Source organism: Pelodiscus sinensis, chromosome 24 (assembly GCF_052426305.1).
Source record: "Pelodiscus sinensis isolate ZL-2025 chromosome 24, ASM5242630v1, whole genome shotgun sequence".
NCBI classification, from domain to species: domain Eukaryota; kingdom Metazoa; phylum Chordata; order Testudines; family Trionychidae; genus Pelodiscus; species Pelodiscus sinensis.
In genome coordinates, this window is record NC_143075.1 from 20,373,679 (window position 1) to 20,400,028 (window position 26,350).

At 52.3% G+C, this 26,350-nt stretch overlaps 1 protein-coding gene across 6 annotated transcripts in view; it reads right to left on the reverse strand.

Moving 5' to 3' along the window:
* The window catches only part of ARHGEF10L (Rho guanine nucleotide exchange factor 10 like), a 207,266-nt gene that overhangs the window by 131,820 nt on the left and 49,096 nt on the right, over window positions 1–26,350 (reverse strand). For all 6 annotated transcript variants that reach the window (XM_089773156.1, XM_089773155.1, XM_089773157.1 and 3 more), the window contains exon 2: window positions 4,753–4,837. In XM_089773156.1, the coding sequence (XP_089629282.1) occupies window positions 4,753–4,789 (37 nt within the window). In that variant the 5' untranslated portion in view covers window positions 4,790–4,837. The remainder of the gene's footprint in view (window positions 1–4,752; window positions 4,838–26,350) is intronic.

Genomic DNA, 26,350 nt, shown 5'->3' on the forward strand with positions numbered 1-26,350 from the left:
TTGTTCTGTGATTGTACAGTACCTTGCGCAATGGGGGCTGGCCCAAGACTGGGCCATTTCGGTGCTATTTTAATACAAATAATAGTAATAACATCCTTCCTTCCTCTCATCCTTCTCTGTCTTGTCCCCTCATACAATCCGCTGTTCGGGGCAGGGCCTGTCTCTTACACTGGGTTCAAGCAGCCCCTAGTGTAATGAGACCCTGAGGCCTTTATGTGCCACTGGAATAGAAATCATATTGATCTCATTGCTTCTTCCTTCTCCGGCGTCACCCTTTGCAGTCTCCTTGCGTCTCCGAGCTGTGGGTAGAGAAGGACGGGCCGCTGCGTGGACTGACTGCAGCCTCCGGGACCGGTCCAGGCTGGGTTCCTCTGGCCGGCCAGCTCTGCTTTATAGGTAAGGTGTGTATAGCACGGACCGGACCGGACCGCAGGAAGCAGGTCTGTATGGCTCCCGATCCAATGCTATGAGGGGCAGGCTTCAGAACTGGAGTTCAAGGTGAGCTCTGGCAACTAGATGACCCGGTGGCTAGTGCACCAGCCTGGAACTTGAAAAATCTGAGCTGACGTCCCGGCTCTCCCACAAGGTCCCTATGTGACTCTGGCAAGTCACTTACGTCTCCCTGTGCCTCGGTTTCCCATGTGTAAAATGAACCGTAAGTGCTGAGCAATCCAGCTGCCCATGATGATGCCTATACGGATGCAGAGCTCCTTGGAAACCATGGGCCCCGAAAGTCTGGGGACCGGGAGTTTGGTGGGGATCTCCGCGGCAACAGGTTCACTCAGGTGATGGGCACTTTGGCGGGCCCGGGGGGTCTGAGTGACCACACTGGCATGTGCCCACACAAGCCCTGCACTGACTGACACGGGGTCTTGGCCCCCGGCTCTTAGCGCTGCCAGGGGCTGAGATGCTCTGTGATTCTTTCCCAGTGAATCGTGGGAGACTTTACATAAGAACATAAGAACGGCCGTACTGGGTCAGACCAAAGGTCCATCTAGCCCAGTAGCCTGTCTGCCGACAGTGGCCAGCACCAGGTGCCCCAGAGGGGGTAGACTGAAGACAATGATCAAGCGATTTGTCTCCTGCAATCCTTCTCCAGCCTCTGACAAACAGAGGCTAGGGAAACCATTTCTATCCCCTGGCTAATAGCCTTTTATGGACCTAAGCTCCAGGAAATTATCTAGCTTCTCTTTAAACTCTGTTATAGTCCTAGCCTTTCACAGTCTCCTCTGGCAAGGAGTTCCACAGGTTGACTACACGCTGTGTGAAGAAGAACTTCCTTTTATTAGTTTTAAACCTGCTACCCATTAACTTCATTTGGTGTCCTCTAGTTCTTCTATTATGGGAACTAATAAATAACTTTTCTTTTTCCACCCTCTCCAAACCACTCATGATTTTATAGACCTCTATCATATTCCCCCTCAGTCTCCTCTTTTCTAAACTGAAAAGTCCCAGTCGCTTTAACCGCTCTTCATATGGGACCCGTTCCAAACCCCTAATCATTTTAGTTGCCCTTTTCTGAACCCTTTCCAAGGCCAAAATATCTTTTTTGAGGTGAGGAGACCACATCTGTACACAGTATTCAAGATGTGGGCGTACCATAGTTTTATACAGGGGCAGTAAGATATTCTGGGTCTTATTTTCTATCCCTTTCCTAATAATTCCTAGCATCCTATTTGCCTTTTTGACCGCCGCTGCACTCTGTGTGGAAGTTTTCAGAGAACTGTCCACGATAACGCCAAGATCTCTTTCCTGATTTGTCGTAACCAAATTAGCCCCCATCATACTGTACGTATAGTTGGGGTTATTTTTCCCGATGTGCATTACTTTACACTTATCCACATTAAATTTCATTTGCCATTTTGTTGCCCAATCACTCAGTTTGGTGAGATCTTCTTGGAGTCCCTCACAGTCTGCTTCTGTCTTGACTATTCTGAACAGTTTGGTATCATCCGCAAACTTTACCACCTCACTGCTTACCCCTTTCTCCAGATCATTTATGAATAAGTTGAAAAGGATTGGTCCCAGGACTGACCCTTGGGGGACACCACTAGTTATCCCTCTCCATTCTGAAAATTTACTATTTATTCCTACCCTTTGTTTCCTGTTTTTTAACCAGTTCTCAATCCAAGAAAGGACCTTCCCTCTTATCCCATGGCCTTGTAATTTACACAAGAGCCTTTGGTGAGGGACCTTGTCAAAGGCTTTCTGAAAATCTAAGTATACTATATCTACTGGATCCCCCTTGTCTGCATGTTTGTTAACCCCTTCAAAGAACTCTAACAGATTAGTAAAACATGATTTCCCTTTACAGAAACCATGTTGACTTTTGTCCAACAAATTATGTTCTTCTACATGCCTCATGATTTTATTCTTTACTATTGTTTCGACTAATTTGCCCGGTACTGAAGTTAGACTTACCGGTCTGTACTTGCCAGGATCGCCTCTACAGCCCTTTTTAAATATTGGTGTCACGCTGGCTACCTTCCAGTCATTAGGTACGGAAGCCGATATAAAGAATAGGTTACAAACCACAGATAATAGCTCAGCAATTTCCCATTTGAGTTCTTTTAGAACCCTTGGATGAATGCCATCCGGTCCCGGAGATTTGTTAACATTAAGTTTTTCTGTTTGTTCCAAAACCTCCTCTAATGACACTTCAGTCTGGGACATTTCCTCAGATTCATCACCCACAAAGGACGGTGCAGATTTGGGAATCTCCCTAACGTCCTCAGCCATAAAGACTGAAGCAAAGAAATCATTTAGTTTCTCCGCAATGGCTTTATCGTCCTTGATTGCTCCTTTTATAGCTCGATCATCTAGGGGACCCACAGGTTTTTTAGCAGGCTTCCTGCTTCTAATTTACTTAAAAAACATTTTGTTATTTCTTTTTGAGTTTTTGGCAGCTGTTCCTCAAAATCTTTTTTTGCTTTTCTTCTTACATTTTTACACTTGATTTGACAGTGTTTATGTTCCTTTCTATTTATCTCACTAGGAATGGACTTCCACTTCTTAAAAGATGCCTTTTTGTCCTTCACTGCTTCTTTTACATGGTGGTTAAGCCATGGTGACTCTTTTTTAGGTCTCTTGATATGTTTTTTAATTTGGGGTATACATTTAAGTTGGGCTTCTATTATGGTGTCTTTAAAAAGTTTCCATGCAGCTTGCAGGGATTTGGCTCTAGTCATTGTGCCTTTTAATTTCCGTTTAACTAACCTCATTTTTGTGTAATTCCCCTTTTTGAAATTAAATGCCAGAGTGCTGGACTGCTGAGGTGTTCTTCCCACCATAGGAATGTTAAATGTTATTATATTATGGTCACTATTCTCCAGCGGTCCTGTAACGGTTATCTCCTGGACCTGATCTTGCGCTCCACTCGGGACTAAATCGAGAATTGCCTCTCCCCTTGTGGGTTCCTGTACCAGCTGCTCCAAGAAGCAGTCATTTAAGCCATTGAGAAATTTTCTCTCTGCTTCTCTTCCTGAGGTGACACGTATCCAGTCAATATGGAGATAATTAAAATCCCCCATTATTATAGAGTTCTTTATTTTGGTAGCCTTTCTAATCTCCCTCCGCATTTCAATATCAGTATCGTTGTTCTGGTCAGGTGGTCGGTAATATATCCCTACTGCTAAATTCTTATTATTGGAGCATGGAATTACTATCCATAGCGATTCTATGGAACATGTTGATTCATTTAATATTTTTATTTCATGTGATTCTACATTATCTTTCACATACAGTGCCACTCCGCCACCCACCCGGCCTGCTCTATCCTTCCGATATATTTTATATCCCTGTATGATTGTGTCCCACAGATTTTCCTCATTCCACCAGGTTTCTGTGATGCCTATTATGTCAATCTCTTCCTTTAATACGAGGTACTCTAGTTCACCCATCTTATTAGTCAGACTCCTAGCATTTGTGTAGAAGCACTTTAAAAATTTGCCACTCTTTATTTGTCTGCCCTTCCCTGATGCATTGGATTCCTTTATATGCGGTTGGTTGACTTTGTCCTTCTGGGCACTGGAGGGATCGTGGGGAGGGAGCAGAGACACTGTCAGGGTGACTCTCCTCCCTGACCATCTGCTTGGCACCTTGTCGTGGCCCTCACACCATGCAACATGCGCGCAAGTGAGCTGCAGGGGCTGAGCTGGCTGTGCTTTACAGTCAAGCTGCCGGGTGGAGCAGGTCCAGGCCGCCTGACTTTTCTGTCTTCCCTCCCCTGCTACAGGAGATAAATCAGGCACCGCCTCCCTGCATCGCCCTGGCCCGCCCTTTGGCAGGAGGGCCACACACAGCATGGCTGACAAGGGTGAAGTGGGATGAACAGGATCATGCACCGCCAATGCGGGTCGACTACCGGGGGTCCTGCTGCCGCCTGTGCCTCGGAGTCCTGAGGAACAAATGGAACTCCTCGCCGGGTGATGGGATGGCTGGTGGCTCGTGGAGAGCACTGACAGCCCTACACCCCAAGGGGCTGCTCTGCCCCATGAATGCCTGGATGCCGAAGGGAAACAGAGGCTGCTCATCACAAGCCGCTCTGTCTGCGGTTCTCATTTATTCCTGCGATTGCAGAGCCCCCCTAGAGATGCCGACCAGGGTGCCCTTGTGTCAGGCGCTATGCACACACGTAGCGCAACGGGCGCTCCGGCCCCACGAGCTCATCCCGCGAGGGGACCAGTCCCGATTGGTCTCATTTCCTAACGAGGAATACAAATGCTTGAAGGGAGAGGGCTGGGTTTCCAGTACCTGCGGCGGGGCTTCGGGGTGGGCTGGAGGAAGCCATCTCTTCAGGGGTCCTGACGCCTCACCTGGCACCTTCCCAGCTGCTCTCCTGGGAACAGAAAGAGAGAAAATCTGTTGGGAGGAGAATCCTGGCTCTGTTTATACCACGGGCGGAGGGTGGAATAAATCACTGAGTTCTCTAGCACCTCGCAGGGCTCTGCTGCTCATAATGACAGCTCCCCACGCCCTGTGAAGGTGAAGGGGAAACAGGGCCACAGAGATGAGCCCCCTAGTTTTGAGAGGAACTCGAGCCAGGAGTGACTTGCTCCAGATCGCACAGCTAGCAAGGCATACGGTAGCATCCAGAGGCTGCCCTGACCCACTGTGGTAAAGCATGGGTCAGAGCCTGGGGGCTCCCAATTCCCTCCTCCACCCACTAGACAACACTCCCCCACAGGCACTTTGCAGCTACAGAGGACTCAGAGTTTCCGGGGGGAAGGGGAGCAGAGTAGGAGCTCAAAGTGGCAGGAGGGGTTCAAACACCAGCAGCGCTGCTCCAGGATGGAGCAAAACCTGCTAGCAACAATGTTGCTGGTAGCTAGTGAGGAAAAAGAGAGAGAGAGAGACCACCCTGTCCCCTCCCGTAGAGATGGGGAAATTGTGTTTACTTTGTCCTTGGTTTAGTGGCAGGTGGTCACATCCTATTGTCTCTGTTCACTGGCTGGAGGAATGTGACAAGCCTATCATCAGAAAATCAAGTGCAAATGTTTGTGGAAAATGCATTTAACATACTCTTTCTGTAAATGTGGAGGGGGACATACGTGATGTGGAGGGGGATGGAGACTGTAGTGGGGCGCTATTTGAAAACATGGCGCCCGCCCACTTCTAACAGCCCCTCCGCCCTTGTGGGAGGGATGACTGGACCCATGTTCAACTGATCACTGGGGACACATTAGGACTAAGGGATCAGGGGGTGCAGCTCACGGGGTCAAAACAAGGGAACCGGATGGGGGCACAGAGCAAAATGCAAAGACCGGCCGCCGGCACAACGCCCCACGGGGGAACCTTTTCCTTTCCTGCTGGGGAGAAATGCCCTGCTAGAACTGCCGACTGGCCAAGGCTGCAGCCATCCAGCTGCCCCTGCCGTGGGAAACATGCTCCCTCAATCTGCAGATTTTCAGAAAGAGGAGGCCTCAAAACGCCCCCCAACTCGAGCAACCAAGAGCTCCACTCAGCCCCCAGGCTTAAAGCGCAGACACACATCTGTGCCTTGGGGATTTCAATCCCCAGAGCATGCAGGGGAAACCTGCCCGCCACCCCCAGGGCTGCAGCCGGGCTGCGCACAGCGAGTTCCAACAGCAGCCCTGCCTGTTTGCACAGTGGGTTTCCTCTGGCCAATCCCCGGACAGGCAGGGCCTCCGTTCCAAAGGGCAGGCGAGGGGCAGTACCTGGCACTGAACAGGCCAGTGGATTGAAAGCAGAGCGGGCCCCAAGCCAGGCGGGGATCCAAGCTTCCCCTATATTTGGAGGGAGCTCGGACGCACTGGTTTGGCTTGGACTTAGGATACGTCTACACTGCAGTGGAAAACCTGCAGCCGGCCCGAGGCAGACAATGGGCGTGTGGGGCCCGGGCTGTTACTTTGCGGTGTGCTCAGGGGCTGAGGCTTAAACTCAGACCCTCCAGCTGGACCTCCAACACGTCCAGAGCAATTAAACAGCCCTGCGAGTCCGAGCCAGCCGCGCGGTATCAACTGTAGCGCAGACCTGCCCTTATCAGTGTTCCCTGCCAGCTGGGCGCTTGTGCGGCCACCCAAGAGAGATCCCATTGCCACCCAGCTGATGACCAGAGCGCCCACAGCCGCATGTTGTGTGTCTCCTGGTGGTGCACACTGCTTTATGCGCACCGTGGCGGGTGCCAATGTATGGAAAACACGGACAGAAAAGAGCACAGGAACATAGACCCTTAAGAGGTGGGTCCCGCCCCAGAGCAAGAGCAAGGCTTCCGCAGGAATCACGCAACGGGCAGCCAGACTAAAGAGGAACGTGGATCCGCTTCAGAACTAAGCTGGGGAGGAATTAAAACCTTCAGCCTCATTTCCTCCTGGAGGCGGAAACACGTGTCTAAAGCCAGAGGAGTCAAAAGGGCAGCAGCCAGCTGCCACAGGTGTGTCCTGTACGACCAGGCTGCATCTGCACGGCGACTGCATTTCTCTGCCAGAAGAACAGACACGGGAAGAGCGCAGCCCTGCTTGGGATAGGCCAGGCAAGAGTCAACGGGCTCGTTTCCTCTTGGGTAGCGCTGTCCGCCCCACTCCACCCAGCTGTCCCAGGCAGACAGTCCCACGTGAATAGGGCAGAGCTGTGTGTGGCGCCCGGACCTGGCTGGGGACTGCTCGGCCAGGCCTGCCTCCCGCCCTCCAGCGGCAGCTTGGATAGAAAGAGGTGCCCGGGCAGGGCTGTGGGAGCGGCGCAGGGCAGGACTGAGGAGCCTAGGAGGAAAGGCTGCTGACTCTGGCCACGAGGGGGAGGATTGGAAGTGGGGCATGAGGAGACTGCAGAGCCTGCCGAGGAGCTGTGGGCAGGACGGGCCGGGAGAGGAGCCCCTCATCGAGAGAGGGAGGGTGCTGGGAAAACAAGGGCCCTGTAGGGCGAGGAATAAGCAAACTCTCAGAGATGTGTATTCCTCACGGTGCTGAAGCCTCAAGCCCCGCGGAGCACTTCCCCTCGCCGGACCGGGCCTGGCTCTCAAGAGATTCCCCCACAAGATTCACCCAGCAGGCCCAGCGCAGGCTCCACTCGGCTGGCGGCTGAGTCTGAGTTTCCTCCCTGCCTCGTGTCAGGGCCCCCACGCGGCTACGCGATCCATGACGGACACACTGCCTGGGCCTCTGAGACCATCCCTGGCCACCCAGTGAGAGCAGGCCGAGTGCCTGGGCGGGGAGCCGGCAGCTGCATCCGCCCTGATCCCGGCGCCAGATTCATGCACAATTTAGTCTCTCTCTTTTGGTTGAACTCAATGCTGGGGAAAGGCGCACGGGAGACCCAATGTCCCTGTTGGCTGTGGCACAAGTACCCCCGGCACCGAGGGCTTCCCGGACGCACACAGCAATGTCCTGCTAGCGCCACTTTATCCAGTCGGCCTGGCCCACTCGGCCTTTGGCCGCTCTGCAGCAGTGGCCCACGGGTCTGCTGAGAGGGTCATGTAAACGCCACGGCAACAGGGCAACATCTTGTGCCCTCTGTCCCTCCCCAAGCCTGGGCTTCACGCAGGCAGCTTTGCAGAGAAGAGGGAGCATGGACACAAATTAAAATCGGGGCTTAATTTTGGCTGGAGGTTGGCCAGAGCTGAGCCCAGGCACCTCGGGGGCTGGCAGTTCATGGTCCCAGCACCTCCGGGCCTGACAACTCAAAACCCAGCACGTCGGGGGCTGGCAGTTCATGGCCCTAGCACCTCTGGGCCTGGCAGTTCATAATCCCAGCACCTCCGGGCCTGGCAGTTCATGGCACCGGCACCTCTGGGCCTGGCAGTTCATGGCACCAGCACCTCTGGGCCTGGAAGCTCAGAACCCAAGCACCTCCGGGCCTGGCAGTTCATGGCACCGGCACCTCTGGGCCTGGCAGTTCATGGTCCCAGCACCTCCGGGCCTGGCAGTTCATGGCACCAGCACCTCTGGGCCTGGCAGTTCATGATCCCAGCACCTCCGGGCCTGGCAGTTCATGGCGCCAGCACCTCCGGGCCTGGCAGTTCATGGCGCCAGCACCTGTAGGGCTTGGCTCATCAGCTATGAAAATTTTTAAAAGACCCACCTGCCTCTTTCATTACAAATTGTGCCCTGATGAAAACCAGTTAGCCGTGACAGGCACAAGATTTGAACCCTGAACCCCAGCACCTGCCTCTGACCACTACCCCACATGCTCAGCACAGAGCAGGACTCTTTCAGGTGCAGGAGGGCGGTGAGGTACAATGGCCCTCATAGCAACACGCGCCAAGCTCTCTCCCCCACCCCCGGAAACCATGCCACTGACTTCAGTAGACTCTGGATCGGGCCCTTACGTAGGGCACTACTTTACATGACATTCGTGGGACACAGACGGCTTGCAATCTAGTCAGTACCAAGAAAAGTTTGGCAGGAGTTTCGGGTGACACGTTTGGCTCACCGTCTCCCATCCCGGCCAACAGTGACTGTCACATTTTCCTGGTTTTTTCAGCGTTTTTCTCTCCTCCTTGCTGTGTGAAAGGCCCACACAATAACTCTCTGACTGTACCTGGCAAACAGCGGACAATACACAGGGCGCTGGCAGATCCCACAGGCTTTGTTTGCCACCAGGCACTAACACAATTCCAGGCAAAAGAACCACGAGAATGCTGCTGCTGCCAGACCCTCTGCGTCAGGGTGTGGCTACGTGTCAAGCAGCATGTGTACATTTGGTCAGCGCTAAGGGGGGGGGCAGACCTCCTCGAGGAGGAAACTACACCACCAGTTTGATGTGTGGGCGAACCCCTCGCCTCGCTTGGCGCGAGCTGCCACACTGCAAAATAACACTCAGGCTGCGCAGAGCGGCCGCACAGGCCACGGATGAGTTGGCCTCTCCCCGCCCCCCCTTGGACCAGCCAACAAGCATCAAGTGTGGTGGGGGGTGGATGGGACTTGAGTTGGGGGCAACACACGAGTTCTAACTAGGGATCCCTGCAGGGAAAGCTCAGAGGCACTCAGCCCCCCTTTTAAGCAGTATTATTGCCCCCATTTTACAGACAGGGAAACTGAGGCACAGAGAGACACCCTCCTCCCCCAATTGCCCAGGATCATGGAGAAAACAGAACCAAGGAGTCTTGACTCCTAGTCCCAGTTCTCTACTGAGACCATTTCTAAATCAGCCCTAGGAGGCGGCTGTGCTATTTCAACGTATAATCCTGCAGGAGAGGAACTCTGTTAGGGCATGTCTACACTACCCCGCTAGTTCGAACTAGCGGGGGTAATGTAGTCATCCGCAGTTGCAAATGAAGCCCGGGATTTGAATTTCCCGGGCTTCATTTGCATGAAGCCGGCCGGCACCATTTTTAAATGCCGGCTAGTTCGAACCCCGTGCCGCGCGCCTACACACGCGTCACGGAGTACTTAGTTCGGATTAGGCTTCCTAATCCGAACTAGCTGTACTCCTCGTTCCACCCAGCGGAGCAGCTTTTCTCGCTGCGGCTTTGCTCCGCGTCTCCCTGGTCTGCTAGGGGGGCAGCAGACCAGGGGGGCCCCCCAGCAGACCAGGAGCAAAGGGAGGAGGTAGGAGCGGGTTCCACGAGGAGTACAGCTAGTTCTGATTAGAAGCCTAATCCGATCTAGCTACTCCGTGCCACGTGTAGCCACGCGGCACGGGGTTCGAACTAGCTGGCATTTAAAAATGGCGCCGGCCGGCTTCATGCAAATAAAGCCCGGGAAATTCAAATCCCGGGCTTCATTTGCAACTGCGGATGACTACATTACCCCCGCTAGTTCGAACTAGCGGGGTACTGTAGACATACCCTTACAGACTAGCAGACCCTGTCCGTTCACACCGGAGTGCATAGTGAAAAGGGGATCCCCAACGTTGGGGATCGGCAGAGCTGCAGCCAGCAGTGATCTGAAGAACTGGAGAAGGAAATCATTCAACAGGGACATTTCCAAATAACTCTCGTGCTGCGGGGCACACGTGGGGGCTGGAATTTTCAGACCATCCGAGCTCCCCCAAACAGGGGCAGATTTTCAAATGCACTCAGCCCGCAGAGGCCGGAAGAACCACGGGAACGGCTGGGCGCACGGCTAAGCGTTGTCGCACACCTAGTGCCAAGGAGCCGGAAGCCACATTCCATGCGGACAGATCACTCTACAGTCGCCCAGACCAGACTGCCCTTTGGAACAGCTGGTGTTTGCCTCTGCCCATCTAACCCAGTATGTCCCTAAGCTCCCACGTGAGGTCAAACCAGGTTTTCTGCAGCCTCACCGGGTCTATTCAGCCGCCAGTCTGACGTTTCACCCCGTGTGTTGAGACAGAGCTCCCCTGAGTGACGGAAAGTCCTGCTGTGACCCCAGCTCCCTCCTGGCCTCCAATTTCTACTGCTGCGGATGCATGCCGAGGGTCTGGAAGGCAGGCCGCAGAGCCACTGGGAAGAATGTTCTGCAGGCGCTGGGTGTCGGAGGGTTTTGCAATTGCCGTGCACGGCTGCACAAACTGTTTGAGCGCGGCTCACCCGCTTGAGCCAATGACACCAGCCCGAGAGAATGCAGCCGGAGCTGGTTTGGTAGCTATGGTGACTGCGTTTGTCTGCAGAAGATCTAACACAAGGAGGGAGGAGAAATCTAGCAGAGAAATCAGCTGGCTCCCTCTGGCTCAGAGCTTTACAAGTGTGAGAGAACCCTTTCCCTTCCAGCAGATCATTTCTATACAAGTATAGAACAAGTTAATAATAGGACAATCGGGTATCTGTCCACAACAGGACTTAATAATTGCAATACGATCTAGTGCAGTGTTTCTCAAACTGCTCCGCAAGACATCTCCAGGGGCTCCGCGAGGCTGACAAACAGGAAACATCGATAGGTACAACACATACAATCAGTGGACCGCTGGGGCGCCATATAAATTTTTTTGCATGTAAAGGGCTCCGGAGCCCAAAACGTTTGAGAACCGCTGATCTAGTGCAATGGTTCTCAAACTTATTTGATCATTTCCCCTCTGCCCCAACTTTGCCTCGGTAGCAGTTTACATTCTCCCTTCTGTCCCTCCCAAACAAGTACAGTAAACTTCCAATAATCCGGCACCTTTAGGACCCAGGGGGTGCCAGATTATCACCTATGCTGGACTATCAGAAGGGGGGGCTATGAGGAGTCTGGGGTGGAATGGGAGGGATGCGCCCCTCGGCGCTGAGGGACCAACCTGGCAGCACCCCAGCTGCTCTGCTCCAGATTTCCCCAAGTCAGCTGCTGCTGAAACTGACCGGTGGCTGACTCCAGGAAGCTCGGGGCAGAGCAGCTGGGGTGCTGTCGGGTTGGCAGCACTACGGGACCAACCTGGCAGCACCCCAGCTGCTCTGCTCCAGATTTCCCCAAGTCAGCTGCTGCTGAAACTGACCGGTGGCTGACTCCAGGAAGCTCGGGGCAGAGCAGCTGGGGTGCTGTCGGGTTGGCAGCACTACGGGACCAACCCGGCAGCACCCCAGCTGCTCTGCCCCAGGCATCCCCAACTCAGCCGCTGCTGAAACTGACCAGCGGCTGACTCGGGGAAACCGGGGGCAGAGCAGTTCTGCCCCCAGCTTCCCCGAGTCAGCCGCTGGTCAGTTTCAGCAGCAGTTTCAGAATCAGGGAAGCCGGAGGCAAAGCAGCTCCAATTGTCCGGCTGCCCAGAGCACTTCCAGGTTCCAGATGGTGCCGGACCATCAGGAGTGCCGGACCATTGGATGCCGGACCACTGGAGTTTTACTGTACATAGAAATCACAGAACACTAGAACTGGCAGGGACCTCAAGAGGTCATCAGGTCCAGTACCCTGTCCTCACGGCAGGACCAAGCACCACAGATCATCTCTGATAGATGTCTATCTAACCTGCTCTTAAATACCTCCAATGATGGAGGTTCCACAACCTCCCTGGGCAATTTATTCCAGCGTTTAACCACCCTGACAGGTAAAAAGTTTTTCCTAATGTCCAACCTAAACCTCCCTTGCTGCAGTTTCAGCCCATTGCTCTTGTCCTGTCCTCAAAGACCAAGGAGAACAATTTGTCTCCCTCCTCGTTGTGACACCCTTTTAGAAACTGGATACCAGCCTAAGCAGCAGTGCAGATTCACAGTAAGGCAGAAGTTTCAGTTTCTGTATTTTTCACTTCAGTTGTTTGGGGTAGTTCAACTCAATGATCTATGACAGCAAGCGCGAAAGCAAAACAGCAACTGTGGTCCATGCCTACAGTTCGATGCAGCCCTCACGTCATAGCAAACGGATTAACGTACAGTTGGCAATGACTTTACATAAAGCTCTGCAAACCTAACGGAAAGCTGGCCTGCCAGATAGGGCACTGGGCCTGGGGACAGGAGCTGTGTCCTATTCCCAGTTCTGCACAGATCTATGACTCTATGGCAGGAATACCAGACACATGTGGTATGGTGACACAGTGGTATCCTGTAGGGACATTAGATTGTGTGTAATTGAATAGTCGTGTAACCGCATGAAATCTAGTTCCACGACTAGTCAATACTCCCCGGGGGTGAGGTCAGCAGCCAGCGTGCTCCTGGCCCCACTTCTGCGGAGCCCCCCTGCTACCTCGCACTGCTGCTTCTCTATCACACGCAGCAGCTGGGGTGGCAGGCGGAGGCAGTCTGTGAGGGGAGCCAGTTTCAAAACCAGCTCCCTGCCCAGACTGGCTGGCAGCAGCCCCTGTCCGTGGGAGGCCTGAGTTCCCCACGGACAGAGGCTGCTCAGTGGGATGTGGAGCAGCCCCTGTCCGTGGGGAGCTTGGACCCCTTGCGGACAGAGGCTGCTTTGCAGCAACCTCCCCTCCTCTCCCTCCCCCGCCCTCCCCGCATGCTGCTGTCTCTGATAGAGGAAGCAGTGTGGGGGAGGGACAGGCGGCACCGTGGAGCTGGTGTTGGGGGAACCGTCTTTTAAGTCAGCTCCCTCCATACTGCTTCCTGCCTGCCATCCCCCGGCTCAGTAGGAGTCACAAAGAGGGTGAGGGGGAGCTGACCGGTGCCCATGAACAGCTGGCTTAAAAGCCGGCTCCCCAAACATCGGCTCCAGCCTGCTCCCTCGTCCCCCGCACTGCTGCTTCTCTATCGGAGGCAGCAGCGCAGAGGTGAGAGGGGGCAGGCGGATCCGGTGCACGTGGGGAGCCAGCTTTAAAGCCAGCTCTTCATGGGCACCGGCTCCTGTTTCCTCCCCGCTTGCTGCCTCTGATACAGAGGCAGCAAAGTGGGGGGGGGGGGGGAAATGTGTGTAGTTGACAAGATTAACCGATAAACCTAGGCACATTGGTTAATCGTATAGACCACTACATATAGTCCCTAATATAGTGAGTGACACACCATTCAAGCTGATTTCCATGACCTGGCTAGATGAGTCGGTTTGCTGCAGATAGCTGGATGAATCCATTTGGTGGACAGACTGGTACCTCATCAGCACCATTGCAATGAATAATATTTAGCACTTCTGTGGCATCTCCTAATATGTTACAGGCATTAATTAAGTCTCCTAATCTATTCCCTGTGTGGTGGGTAAGGATCATAACTCTCCAGAGCAAGGACTGTTTCTTTGCTTGTGTTTCTATAGTTTCCGGCACAATGGGGCCCCGACACGAAGGGCTACTAAGAACACAAATGAACAATTATTATCACTGCACAGGAAGATAAAGCCAATGTCTCTGAAAAAGATATCTAGGATCCCGCTGGATAAATCAATTCAAACATCTAATGCACAGCGAGAAGGTGTCAGAGGTGGGGGTGCATTAATAAAGCATATGCTAATGATCATTACATACATTTTTTTTAGTGCTGTCTAGATGAATGAGCACAGAATGGGTGAAGACTTAGGCTAGTAACTTCACTTTTCTACTAGGGATGTAATAGTGCAGTCGATTAACTGATTAACAAAAGCTTATAAGTTAGTGCTATAGACTACATGTATTTCCCCCTTCCCCCCCCCCCCCAGTAAATTTTTAGCAGCCCAGCTCAGTTCTGGCTTACGCTGGGTCCAGGACCTACCCCCACTGCGGCTCTGTATTTAAAGTGTATTAGGAGCTGGGTGGGCAGGCAGCCTGGCTCAGTTCCAATTTGCGCCGGGTCCAGGAGCTCAAACTCTCCCCCCGCAACAGACAAGGGCTGCTGCCAACCCTGCACTGCTGCCTCTTTATCAGAGGCAGCAGCACAGGGCGACAGGCATCCGGTCCACAAGAGAAGCTGGTTTTTAAACTGTCTCCCTTTGCGGACTAGCTCCCGCCTGGTACTCCGTGCTGCTGCCGGCCCTGCCCCCAGGGACTGTAGAATAGTCGACTCTCCAATAAGAATTCACAAGGTTACTCGACTATTCAATTACCTGATATTTAACATCCCTACTCTCTACCTGGCTTTCCCCATCAGCAAAGTAGAGACAATCATTCTTCCCTACCGTAGCACAAGGCAGGGAGGTGGAAAATGGTCGCTGATTTTTCGGATGCTGAGTTTGAAACCCCTTGAGTCTAATTTGCAGAGCTGCAGAGCCCCTGCAGTTCCCACAGATGGCAGCTGGGTTGAGGGAGGTCCAGCAGTTTGGAGAATAGAACTCCTAAGTTGGGCTTCCAAAAAACGAAAAGCCCAAAATCAAAGGCCACAATTTGGCCTTGCTGTCTAAACAGTAAATATGTAAAGCACGGGCGGGTGCTAAGCATTGTTGTTTAGACTCAAGGTTGGTCACTTCCTGTCAGAAATACCAAAGAAATAGAAGAGAGCAGCTGAAAAGACAGGATCCGGGACCTCCCCCTGCTGCGGCTCTGCATTTCAAGTGTATTAGGAGCCAGGTGGGCAGACAGCCTGGCTGAGTTCCCGCTCGCACCTAGACTGGGACTGCTGCCACCCTGAGCACGGGGCAACAGGCAGCCGGTCCTCAAGGGGAGCTGGTTTTTGAACTGGCTCCCCTTGCGGACCAGCTCCCATCTGGCACCCCGCCTGCTGACTCTGATACAGAGGCGGCAGCGCGGAGTGGCAGGGGATCCTCAGGAGTGGGGCTGGAGCGCACAGGCTGCCGGGCCCTGCCCCCAGAAACTATAGACTAGTCAACTAACCAATAAGAATTCATGAGGTTCATCGACTATTCAATTAACCGATATTTAACATCCCTAGTGCAGTGGTTCCAGCTCTCGCCTGGAATACCAAAGACTTTCCCTGCCACACACTTACTTTATAACCTTGGGCAGGTCACACAGCATCTTGCCATCTGTGGCTATGTCTACACTGCAAGGTTTTGGCGCAAAACCCTGCGGAGCGTCCACACCTCAAATGGGTTTTTGTGCAAGTAAATCGACAGTAAAATGGCAGAACAGAGCGCTTTTTCCAGTGTAGGTAAACCTCCTTTCATGAGGCATAACTCCTTTTGCGTAAGAGTTCTTGCACAAAAAGGAAAGTGTGGACGCTCCACAGGGGTTTCTTGCACAAGAAACCTCTATGGGAAAAAGCACAGGTGCTCTGATGGCTATTCTACGAACGGCCATCAGAGCTTTCTTGTGCAAGAGCGTCCGTGCAGAGTGGACGTGCTCTTGCGCAAAAGCACATCGCTTTTGCAATGCGCTTTGAGGTGTGGACGTGCTCTTGCGCAAAAGCACATCGCTTTTGCAATGTGTTTTGAGGTGTGGACGTGCTCTTGCGCAACAGGCTTCTTGCGCAAGAAGGCTGTAGTGTAGACATAGCCTGTAAGTGGAGACAACAGAGGAGTTGGGAGGATAAATACATTACAAAGGATGAAGTGCTACGGGGAAGGGGCTGTACCCTAAGACAGAAACAAAAGTGTTCACCTTTCAGGTGGGGGGGGGGCTCAGCTGTCAGGAATTTAGACAGGACAGGACGCAGTGACCTTAAACATCAAGTTATTTGTCTCTTGGATGGGTAGGTAGGAGACATCCCCTTCCAGAAGAACGTGTTGTATGGTCATTCGAGCAACAAGCACCACTGATGGAGGATGGACAGCGAAGTAGACAATACACAGGTATTACCTCAATGGGGCAGGGGCATTACCTGGTCCCTGAGGACTGAGGGGTTACGCTCCCCTCTGATACGTTGTATGAATAATGGCGGCTTCCCAGACAGAGGGGAGAGGCGAGCAGGGCCATAGGCGTGGAGGGGTGAGGCGATGCTCTTTCCTACACGCACGAGCCTGCCTAGCATTACGGTTACATGGGGCCAGATCCCCCCGCGGGTGCAAAGCGACTGACGCCCTCTGTGGAGCGAGCTGCAGGACTCTGGGAGCTCAGCCCTGGCCAAATGTGTGTTGCTTCTGCCGAATCAGCGTGCCAGCTGTCAGCAAGCGGCAACGCACTGGGAAGCCTAAAGAAGGTAATGAACGCTGACAGGCCAAGAGACTGTAAACAGCCGAGTGGGATACAACGCGCAGCGTTCAGACCCAAGCATTCGGATCAGGGCCTGGACGTTCAAGCTGTTGTAGTAATTGGGCTGCTCCCTACTTGTGAGCCCAACTGTGGGAAAGAGGGTAAAAGTGTGAAAAGTGTCACAGCGGATGAGCATTGAGGGGGAAAATTGCAAAAGGGAGACGGGGCGGGCTGGGTTAGTCCACAGAAAGGGGCCTGTGAGGTCACTCAAGGACTGTGCAAAGATCGTGCCTGGTAAACAAGCCTGGGAGGGAAAAATCAGCGAACGCAAATTGGTGTGTTAGAAATTTGGCCTAATTAGTAGACAAAGTGTGGGGATGGGCTGCTCCACCCAACGTGCCTTTGGCTACCGACAGATCCTGTTTCCTCAAAGGACAAGACACAGCTCTCAGCTAGCTCCTCTTTTCCCCACAGGGACCCTTTTTGGGGTCAGGGGAGGGGGGACACTGAAAAATCAGTCGGGCACCACATAAAAGTGAGAAGCAAAGCAAAGAAACTCCCCCATTCCTCTTGCAGACCAGAGCTAAGCCGAGGGGGCCAAGCGAGTAGATTTTGTGGGAGCCCCTAGGCTTTGGGGTGGGGCCAAAAATGAGGGGTTCAGTGAGTGGGAGAGGCCTGCCAGGAAGTGGGCTTCAAGTGTGGGGTCTGGGCAGGAGGCAGAGTACGGGAGTGGGTTGGAGGGACCAGACCGGGGGGGGGGGTGCAGGAGCAGAGTGGGGATGTGGGGTCTGGGCGGGAGGGGGTGCAAGAGCGGGGTGCAGCAGCAAAGTGGGGGTGGGGGTGGTGGTGAGGGCAGGGTGGGGCTGCAGGAGTGGGGTGGAGAGAGGAGGGATGGGTGAGAGTAGCAGGTCTGAGTGGAGTCCCAGCTTGCTCGCCTCCGGCGCAGGAGGCTCGGGGCTCTCCCCTGCCCCCCACAGAGGGGAGCTGGCACTGGCATTCCAGTCCCGCGGGCAGGCAAGAGGGAGCTGCAAGGCTGGAGCGCCAGTGTCGGCTCCCCGATGCCGGGAGAGGGGGAAGCCCCCAGCATCTGGGGATGGATCCAGGCAATCCAGAGGCCAAATCTAGCCCCAGGACATCGGTTCCCCACCTCCAAAAAGCTGGCGAACGAGTTATTTCATCTAAAAACTCTCTGCGGCGAAGGGCAATGGGGCCTTACATTTCAAATACATTCACTGGTTCCTTATCCCCACAACAGGTTTAAAAGAGGTTCCGTGGGGTGTTCGCTCTGGCACTAAGCAGGAGCCCTCCGTGTACGAGGCCCCGAAACTTGTTTAAAACTGTTCAGTGTTGAACAGTTTCAGTCATATGAACACCTGTGACTCCACAGGCCCCTTTATTCCATGGAAATGAAAACAACCAAGTTCTTCTGTGGAGAAGGGGAGACTGGAATCCCAGCCCCCTCTGGAGATAGCACAGGGAAATCACTGCATGCTAATGTAAATACATGCTAGATAAGAAGTATAGCGTGCAGCTGCCCAACCGGATTCACGCACAAACATGAATACAGCCGGACGCTCTAAGTGAAGTACCGGTCTTGGGCCGGCCCTTTGCACAGAAATCAATTTCCCCCTGAGTGGAGAAGTTTTCCAATTCTGAAGGAGCAAGGAGTGTCTGGAAGCAGATGGGCGAATCAACTGGAACAGTTTAATTGCCAAAGGAACTGAAGCTGCTGGACTCTGAAGCTGCCGTGTTTGCAAGGAGGAGGGGAGGCGGATGCCAGCGAGACTGAAATATGTGTTGGAAGGGGAGGAAAGGAGAAAGCTGGGAGGAATCAGAAGGGTTGTGCTGGAACAGGTGGGGAAGAAATTCATGTTCCCGAGCAACGGGTGAAGCCTGCAGAGCAGCCTGGCGCCTTCGTTGCATCTGCAGGCGGCAGCCGGAGACTGGGAAAAGCACAGCAGGGCTCTTGCAACAATTCCAAGGCAGAGGCGCCCCCAGGGGCTCTTGTACATTTCAAAAGCAGAATCACAGCAGAAGCAGAGACTGCTCACGCCACTTCCACTGTGCCTCTACTTCCCCTGCCTCCCCCGCTGCCCCCCCGCAGAGACGGTGCTGGGGAGAACCAGCTTTTAAGCTGGCTTCCCCCAGCACCAGCTCCTGCGCCTACCCTCCCACTTCAACTTATCGGATAGTCGACAAGTCTTTTGGGGTGTGTCTATAGCTCGGTGGTTTGAGCATTGACCTGCTCAACCCAGAGTTGTGAGCTCAATCCTTGAGCGGGGCCGTTTAAAGATCTGGGGCAAATCTGCCAGGGATGGTACTTGGCCCTGCCATGAGGGCCGCAGACTGGACTCAATGACCTCTCAAAGCCCCTTCCAGCTCTGTGAGATAGGTATCTCTCCATACACTGCAAAGTTATTCTGGAATAATGGCCATTATTCTGAAATATCTATGCGAGTGTCTGCACAGCAATTCTGATATTTTGAAATAATGGACGGCTTGGTCCAGCTTCTGTAAACATCATTCTACGATGAATAACGCCTATTCCGAAATAAGACGTGTGCAGACGCTTCACTGCTGCTATTTCGAAACAGCCCCTCCCCAGGGCCATTCTAAGTTATCCCTGCTGGGGCTCTAAATCGAGATAGCACATTTACATCAGGGAAGCTGCCTCGGACTCATTTTGATGCTTCCCTGCAGTGTAGACGTGCTATTTGGGAATAAGCTATTTCTGAATAACTATTCCGGAATAGCTTATTCCGAAATAGCTGTGTGTAGACGTCGCCTTACATCCCTAATCTAGACAAGCCCAGTCAGCGACACGACTCTGAGGCAAGGTGGTAGTCACTAGCTGGGTTAGCGTGCTCCTTCCCAGACCAAATCTGCTTTTCCTGTGGCATGAGGGGAGCCTCACAAGACCACACGAGTGTCCAGAACTACACAATCACTACACAATCAGCTCAGCTTTGACAGGACCCGATCCGAAGGCCTTTGACGGCAAAGGGAAGACTCTGACCTCCACAGGCTTTGGAGCGGGACCCTACTTTTCCCCTGTTGAAACCAACCAGGGAAAATTCAGAGAACCGGCTACGTCTAGACTGGCATGATTTTCCGGAAATGCTTTTAACGGAAAAGTTTTCCGTTAAAAGCATTTTCGGAAAAGAGCCTCTAGATTGGCACGGATGCTCTTCCGCAAAAGCACTTTTTGCAGAAAAACGTCCGTGCCAATCTAGACGTGTTTTTCTGCAAAAAAGCCCCGATCGCCATTTTCGCAATCGGGGCTTTTTTGCGCAAAACAAATCTGAGCTGTCTACACTCCCTTTTGCCCAAAACTTTTGTGCAAAAGGGCCACTTTTGCCCGAACGGGAGCAGCATAGTATTTCCGCAAAAAGCACTGATTTCTTACAGTAGGAAGTCAGTGCTTTTGCAGAAATTCAAGCGGCCAGTGTAGACAGCTGGCAAGTTTTTCTGGAAAAGTGGCTGATTTTCCGGAAAAACTGGCCAGTCTAGACACAGCCCACAAGTGTCCAGAACTACACAATCATTACTCAATCAGCTCAGCTTTGACAGGACCCGATCCGAAGGCCTTTGACGGCAAAGGGAAGACTCTGACCTCCACAGGCTTTGGAGCGGGACCCTATTTTTCCCCTGTTGAAACCAACCATGGAAAACTCAGAGAAGCCCCACGCCTGCCTGGCTGATTGTGGTGCGGGAGGAGAGCAGGAATGATGATCTAAACCAGAACACAACACCCACGGTCCGGTGAAAGCTCCGGGCTGGACTGGAGAAGAGCAGGCCCAGCAAACCTAGTGGAATGTTCTGAGACCATCACACACGGAGTCAACCCAGGGGTGCCAAGGAGCTGACAGCTGCAGATTCAATCCCTCCACCCCTCCAAGAAAGGGACCTTTCAATGCACTGCCGGTTACAAGGCCACTACAGTAAGCACGGTCCCGGGGTTAGCTCTCGGAGCGGATGAAGAACTGGCTTTGATGTCCAAGACAGAGTGCTGCTTGTGTATGGAAGCAAGTAACTTATGACAGAAGAAGGGGGACTGGTGAAATGCCTCCAACCACGTGGAATAAAAGCAGCTGACCCAGATTTCCATACAAGCTTTGCTGGGGTCTAAATGGTTGGGTCACTTTTTCTTGTCATTCTCAGGACCTTTGGCAGGCAGCAGGGTGTCAGTAACAGAACATAAGAACGGCCAGACCAAACGTCCATCTAGCCAATATCCTGTTTGCCGAGAGCGGCCAATACCAGATGCCCCAGAGCGAGGGAACACAATAGGAAATCCTCGCGTGATCCCTCTCCTGTCTCCCATTTCCAGAAAAACAGAGGCTAGAGACACCATTCCTGCCCATCCTGGCTCATAGCCATTAATGGACCTAACCTCCATGAATCTAGCTAGCTCTTTTTTGAACCCTGTTAAAGTTCTAGTCTTCACCACATCCTCTGGCAAGGAGTTCCACAGGTTGTCTGTGAGCTGAGTGAAGAAAAACCGCCTTTTGTCTGTTTTAAACCTGCTGCCTATTCATTTCATTTGGTGACCCCTAGTTCTTATATTGTGGGAATAAGTAAATCACTTTTCCTTATTCACTTTTTCCACACCAGCCATGGTTTTATAGACCTCTATCATATCCCCCCTTTAGTCTCCTCTTTTCTAAGCTGAAAAGTCTCAGACTTTTTAATCTCTTTTCATAGGGGACCCGTTCCAAACCCCTCATCATTTTTGTTGCCCTTTTCTGAACAGAACCCCCGGGATGAATGTAAACCGTGGGGCTTTGGTAAAGGGTTCTACAGAAATAAATGCATCTTTTATTATTCCCGCAAATGATGGAAAGGCACAAAAATAAACACATCCGGCAAATAATGGGTAAAAAAAAATCCATTTGTTTTTTGCCTGCAAGGCTGAAAGTTCAATAACTTCGACCTAGTTTGGGACGCTCTTGCAAACTAACCCTGCCCACAGACGCTCTTTCAGTCATGCTTTTGCAAAGGGCCTGGTTTCTGCACAAACACAGTAACAACGAGTATATATAGAACCATGAGCTTTCATGGGCAAAACCCACTTCGTCTCTACGGGGGAAACTACACAGCACCCTTAGCTTGAAATAAGCTATGCAATTTGCGCTGTGCAAATTGCGTAGCTTATTTCAAGTGGATTTCGAAATAGCTTATTTCATAATTTGGTGCGGTCTACACAGCACCAAATTTCAAAATAAACTGCTGGTCTGAAATGTCCCTTAAGCCTCGTGGAACGAGGTTTACAGGGATGTTGGAATAGCACGCCCATTATTTCGAAAGATCTTTCGAAATAACAGGTGTGCTGTCAAGATGCGGAATAGCTATTTCGGGATACCGGAAGTATCCCGAAATAGCGCCGCAGTGTAGACGTACCTTAAGGTGCCTCGGGACTACTCATTTTTAAAGTTACAAACTAAGACGGCTATTCCTCTGAGAGATATTAACAATTATTTATTTGGAAAGAGAAACCAGGATGTTTTCTCTCTCTGAACAGTGCTCCATGACCCTCGAGTTAAAACTCCCCATCCAAGCATGGATTTTCAATCCTGCTCTGGATGTTTTTTTCTGTTCTACGTCACCATTGACTATCTGTACTGTGAACACACCATCCCCCCACCTGCCTTTCTTGCAGGCTTACGCCTGTAAATGTGTCAATGAATAAGGGCCTCGCTCCACATGGAAGACTGAAATTAATGCAGGCTCACTGAACAATAGTAGATCCCTGGATGCTCAGACTGTCCTGGTGACATCCAGGCTCAAAAGTAGATCCTCCAAAAGTCTAGGCTCCATCCCACAGAGGCAGAGGACCCACATCTGTGGCAGTGTAGGGGTTCTGACACTCAGCTGAGCAGTTCTGATTCCAACCAGTTGGAGGCAGTGGTAAAAATACCGCTAGCAAGCCTATCACCATACTCTGTGCACTGGGCTCTTCCCTCCCAGATTCAGGTACCCAAGTCCCGACATTCAATGTACAAGTCTTTTCAGATGAGACTGGAGAAGACCTGCTAGCATGCCATGGAGAGACACAAGCACCAGGAGGCTTCCACCTCTTCCAAAGACAGATACAGCAACAAACCACTAAAATGAGCCCCGAGCCTGCCAAGTATTCCCTTACCCCCGGCTAATGACCAAGCAGCATGTCCACATTCCCAGTGGGGAAACCCACAGCTCCAGACTGGCGTGATACCTCCTGGCTCAAAGCAGGGCTTGAGTAGGACTTGGCGCCATGGGCCGGCTGCTGGTGGACCCCTCTCCAAAGCTCTGCGTGAGCAGCAGCAGGAGCGGCGGCAAAGAGTCACAGAAAATGCCACAGGAAGAAACGTTTGGGAGATTTTAAACGTTATCTCAGCAAACAAATTTCCTTGCTGGTTTCACAATTCCCTGGGGTTTGACTCCCCCCTGTCCCATTCCAACAAAAACAAACAGCTCTCTTCATGTGCTATTGAAATAATTGGAGCAACAAATACATAAATTAATACACCGCCGAGGTCTACAGTAAGAGACAGGACAGCCCACTTGATTTCAGCAGACCAGAAGAGATGGGGAAGGCAGTTACTGCTTTGACACCCAACATACGCTCCGTAACAGGCTGATTTCTCCTCCAGCCACTTATGTTACCATCTGGCTCCTGGAAGCGAGCCCATTACAAAGGGGAATTAGGGAGTGGGTTCTCCCGCTCTGCAAAGACAGGGGAGATCCCTAATTGCTCTGAGGTCAAGAAAAGATCTGGTAGCTGTATGGCAAGGGCAGAAATGCAGAATTGAAACAGCGAGCACCCAGGAGCAGCGGCGTGTAAGCCACGGAGAAAGGTGCCACAAGACTGCTCGTTGGGTTTAACATTACAGACTAACCCAGCTCCCTTGGGAGATTGAGGGCCACATGGTTCTCCTGTGGGGTCTGGGCAAGGGATCTGTCCCCAGCCTTTATATCCTGGGGGGCACAGAGTGGCAAACGCCACTCTTGTATTTGGGGCAACAAGCAGGCCTTGCAGAATTCTTGTAATAGAAAATGCATCATGGACGAGCAGAAAGGAGAAGAGATGCAAAGACACAAGGACAGTGAGATAAAAAACAGACCTGGTTCTCCATTGATGGCCTTGCCCAGAATTCCCTCGTGCCAGGCGCTGTACAAGCACACAGCCTCCAAGAGTCCCTGCCTCAAAGAGCTTCCCGTTTCAGTTAGTGCAGTCATTTCATGCCATTGCAAAGGGCTGTCAAATGCTACCCTTGTGATTCTGTCTCATGGATTCCTTGGAGTGCCCTGCAGACCCCCGTCCTCTCATGTCTTGTACATAGACTGCAAGCTCTCAGGGGCCACATAAGAACGGCCGTACTGGGTCAGACCAAAGGTCCATATAGCCCAGTAGCCTGTCTGCCGACAGTGGCCAGCACCAGGTGCCCCAGAGAGGGTGGACCGAAGACAATGTTCAAGCGATTTGTCTCCTACCATCCATCTCCAGCCTCTGACAAATAGAGGCCAAGGACACCATTTCTATCCCCTGGTTAATAGCCTTTTAAGGACCTAAGCTCTATGAAATTATCTACCTTCTCTTTAAACTCTGTTATAGTCCTAGCCTTCACAGCCTCCTCTGGCAAGGAGTTCCACAGGTTGACCACACACTGTGTGAAGAACTTTCTTTTATTAGTTTTAAACCTGCTACCCATTAATTTAATTTGGCCACACTCTCCTTTTGTTCTGGGTTTGAACAGCACCTACTGCGGGGGGGGGGGGCTGGTCCATCACGAGGGCTCTTAGCTGCTCCAGCAATACAAATAAACAATAATAGTTTTACCCCCATTGTGCTCTGGCCACACCATGTTTGGGGAGTTTCTGTTACAGGCCCAGCCCCTGGAGGCATGTGATCAAGTGAGCCTCTCAACTTTCCTTTTTAAAAAGTGTTTGGCCCTCGCAGTGGTGGGAAAAGATTACAGATGCGACCAAGGGGAAAGACACCACATCGCAAAGTTCACCTAACCAGAGAAAGAGGCTCCCAACCAGGCGCCTCCCCAGACCTACCAACAGCCCTGGATCTGGGGGGCTGAAGAGGTGACAGTGTTAGAAACAGGGAGGTAGAACAGTTTGGTAGCTAAGGCACAAAACTGGGACTCATGAGATTTTAGTTCTGTTTGCAGCTCTTCCACAGACTGGTTGGCCAATAGGGTTGCCAGTTGTCCGGGATTGAACCGGACAGTCCAGCATTTTCACCTTCTGTCCGGTAAAAAGATTCAGAAAATACTAGATACCTAAAATGTCCAGTATTTTCTGAGTTTTTCCCAGCCAGGAGGAGAAAATCCCGGGCTGTATGGCTTAATACAGAGGTTGCCTGGCAACCCTAGTGCTTACTGGGTTTTGCAGGGGAGCTGTCCGGCCCGCTGCAGGGAGGCAAGATGGCAGGTGGCCATCGGCAGCCTGTTAAAAAGCCTCACCACACAGTTTTTAAAGGGGCCACGGTGCTTTTTTCTTTCTTTTTTTTTTGCTCAACATGTTTGCTTGCATGTTGTTGTTGTTGGGTATTTTTTCTGAAACCATCTGGCAACCCTATTGGCCAACCACGCCCCTGTCCGTAAAATGAGCACAATAACCCTGGCCTGCATGCAGAGTCAGTGTGTGCTTTCCTGGCGGCAGGATGTCACTCTTCCTGCGTGTGCGTGCAGCACTTCATACAGCGGGACCCTGCCCCTGGCCGGGGCTACTTGGGGCAAGCACAGGACAGAAGAGAGTAACCCATCCAGAGCTGTAGTACTTCTTAGCGCAGCCTCGCGAGCGACCTTTTAAAGAGACACATTGTTCACCCTCGCCCATTAAGGGGGAAACCATTTGAAAACAGAAAAGCTGAACGACCTGCTGCCCTTCTCCAGCCCCAGCGACTTAATACTCTGCTAGGAGCAAGCAGGGCAAATCTTCTTTATTCGTGTATTTTTAGCCTTTCGGCTCGACTGACAGCTTCCAGGTGTCAGAACGGCAGCCAGCGTGCTCTCTTGCCGCCCCTGCGAGCTCTGTCGCTTTCCTGGCACAGTGGTAATCGGAGAGGCCGATTTCATCAGGCTGGGTCTCTCTAGCAAGGCTTTGACGGTAACTCTGCTTTAGGACAGGGGTGGGGAACCTAAGGCCTGGGGGCGGGATGTGGCCCCTGCTTGCCTGGATCTGGTCCCTGTGGTTCAGGGCTCCCTCGCAGCATTGGGAAACCTGCACTGGCACTCCAGCCCCCCGCCCCCCCATCCCACCATGGGGCTGGAGCGCACAAAATGTATTTGCCTGGGCCCCCCAAGGCTCTGGTGTGTGAAGGGAACATGGGGAGTGTCTTTTTTCTTCACGGAGGCAGGCACCGTTAGTGCCTGCCTCTGCTCTCCCATACGTATATGTATATGTATAACCGCCACCAGGCAGATTTGAACCTGGGACCTCTGAAGTGGAGTATAGGAGCCTCTACCCGCTGAGCTAAAAGCCAGCTGGCTCCCAGCCCATGCTGTAGAAGTCTCTTGATCTTAACTGTTGCTGTCTAGGTACCACTTGCATTGCTCAGTAACCACACTAGGTGTGTGGGTTACATACGCGTACCCACTACATT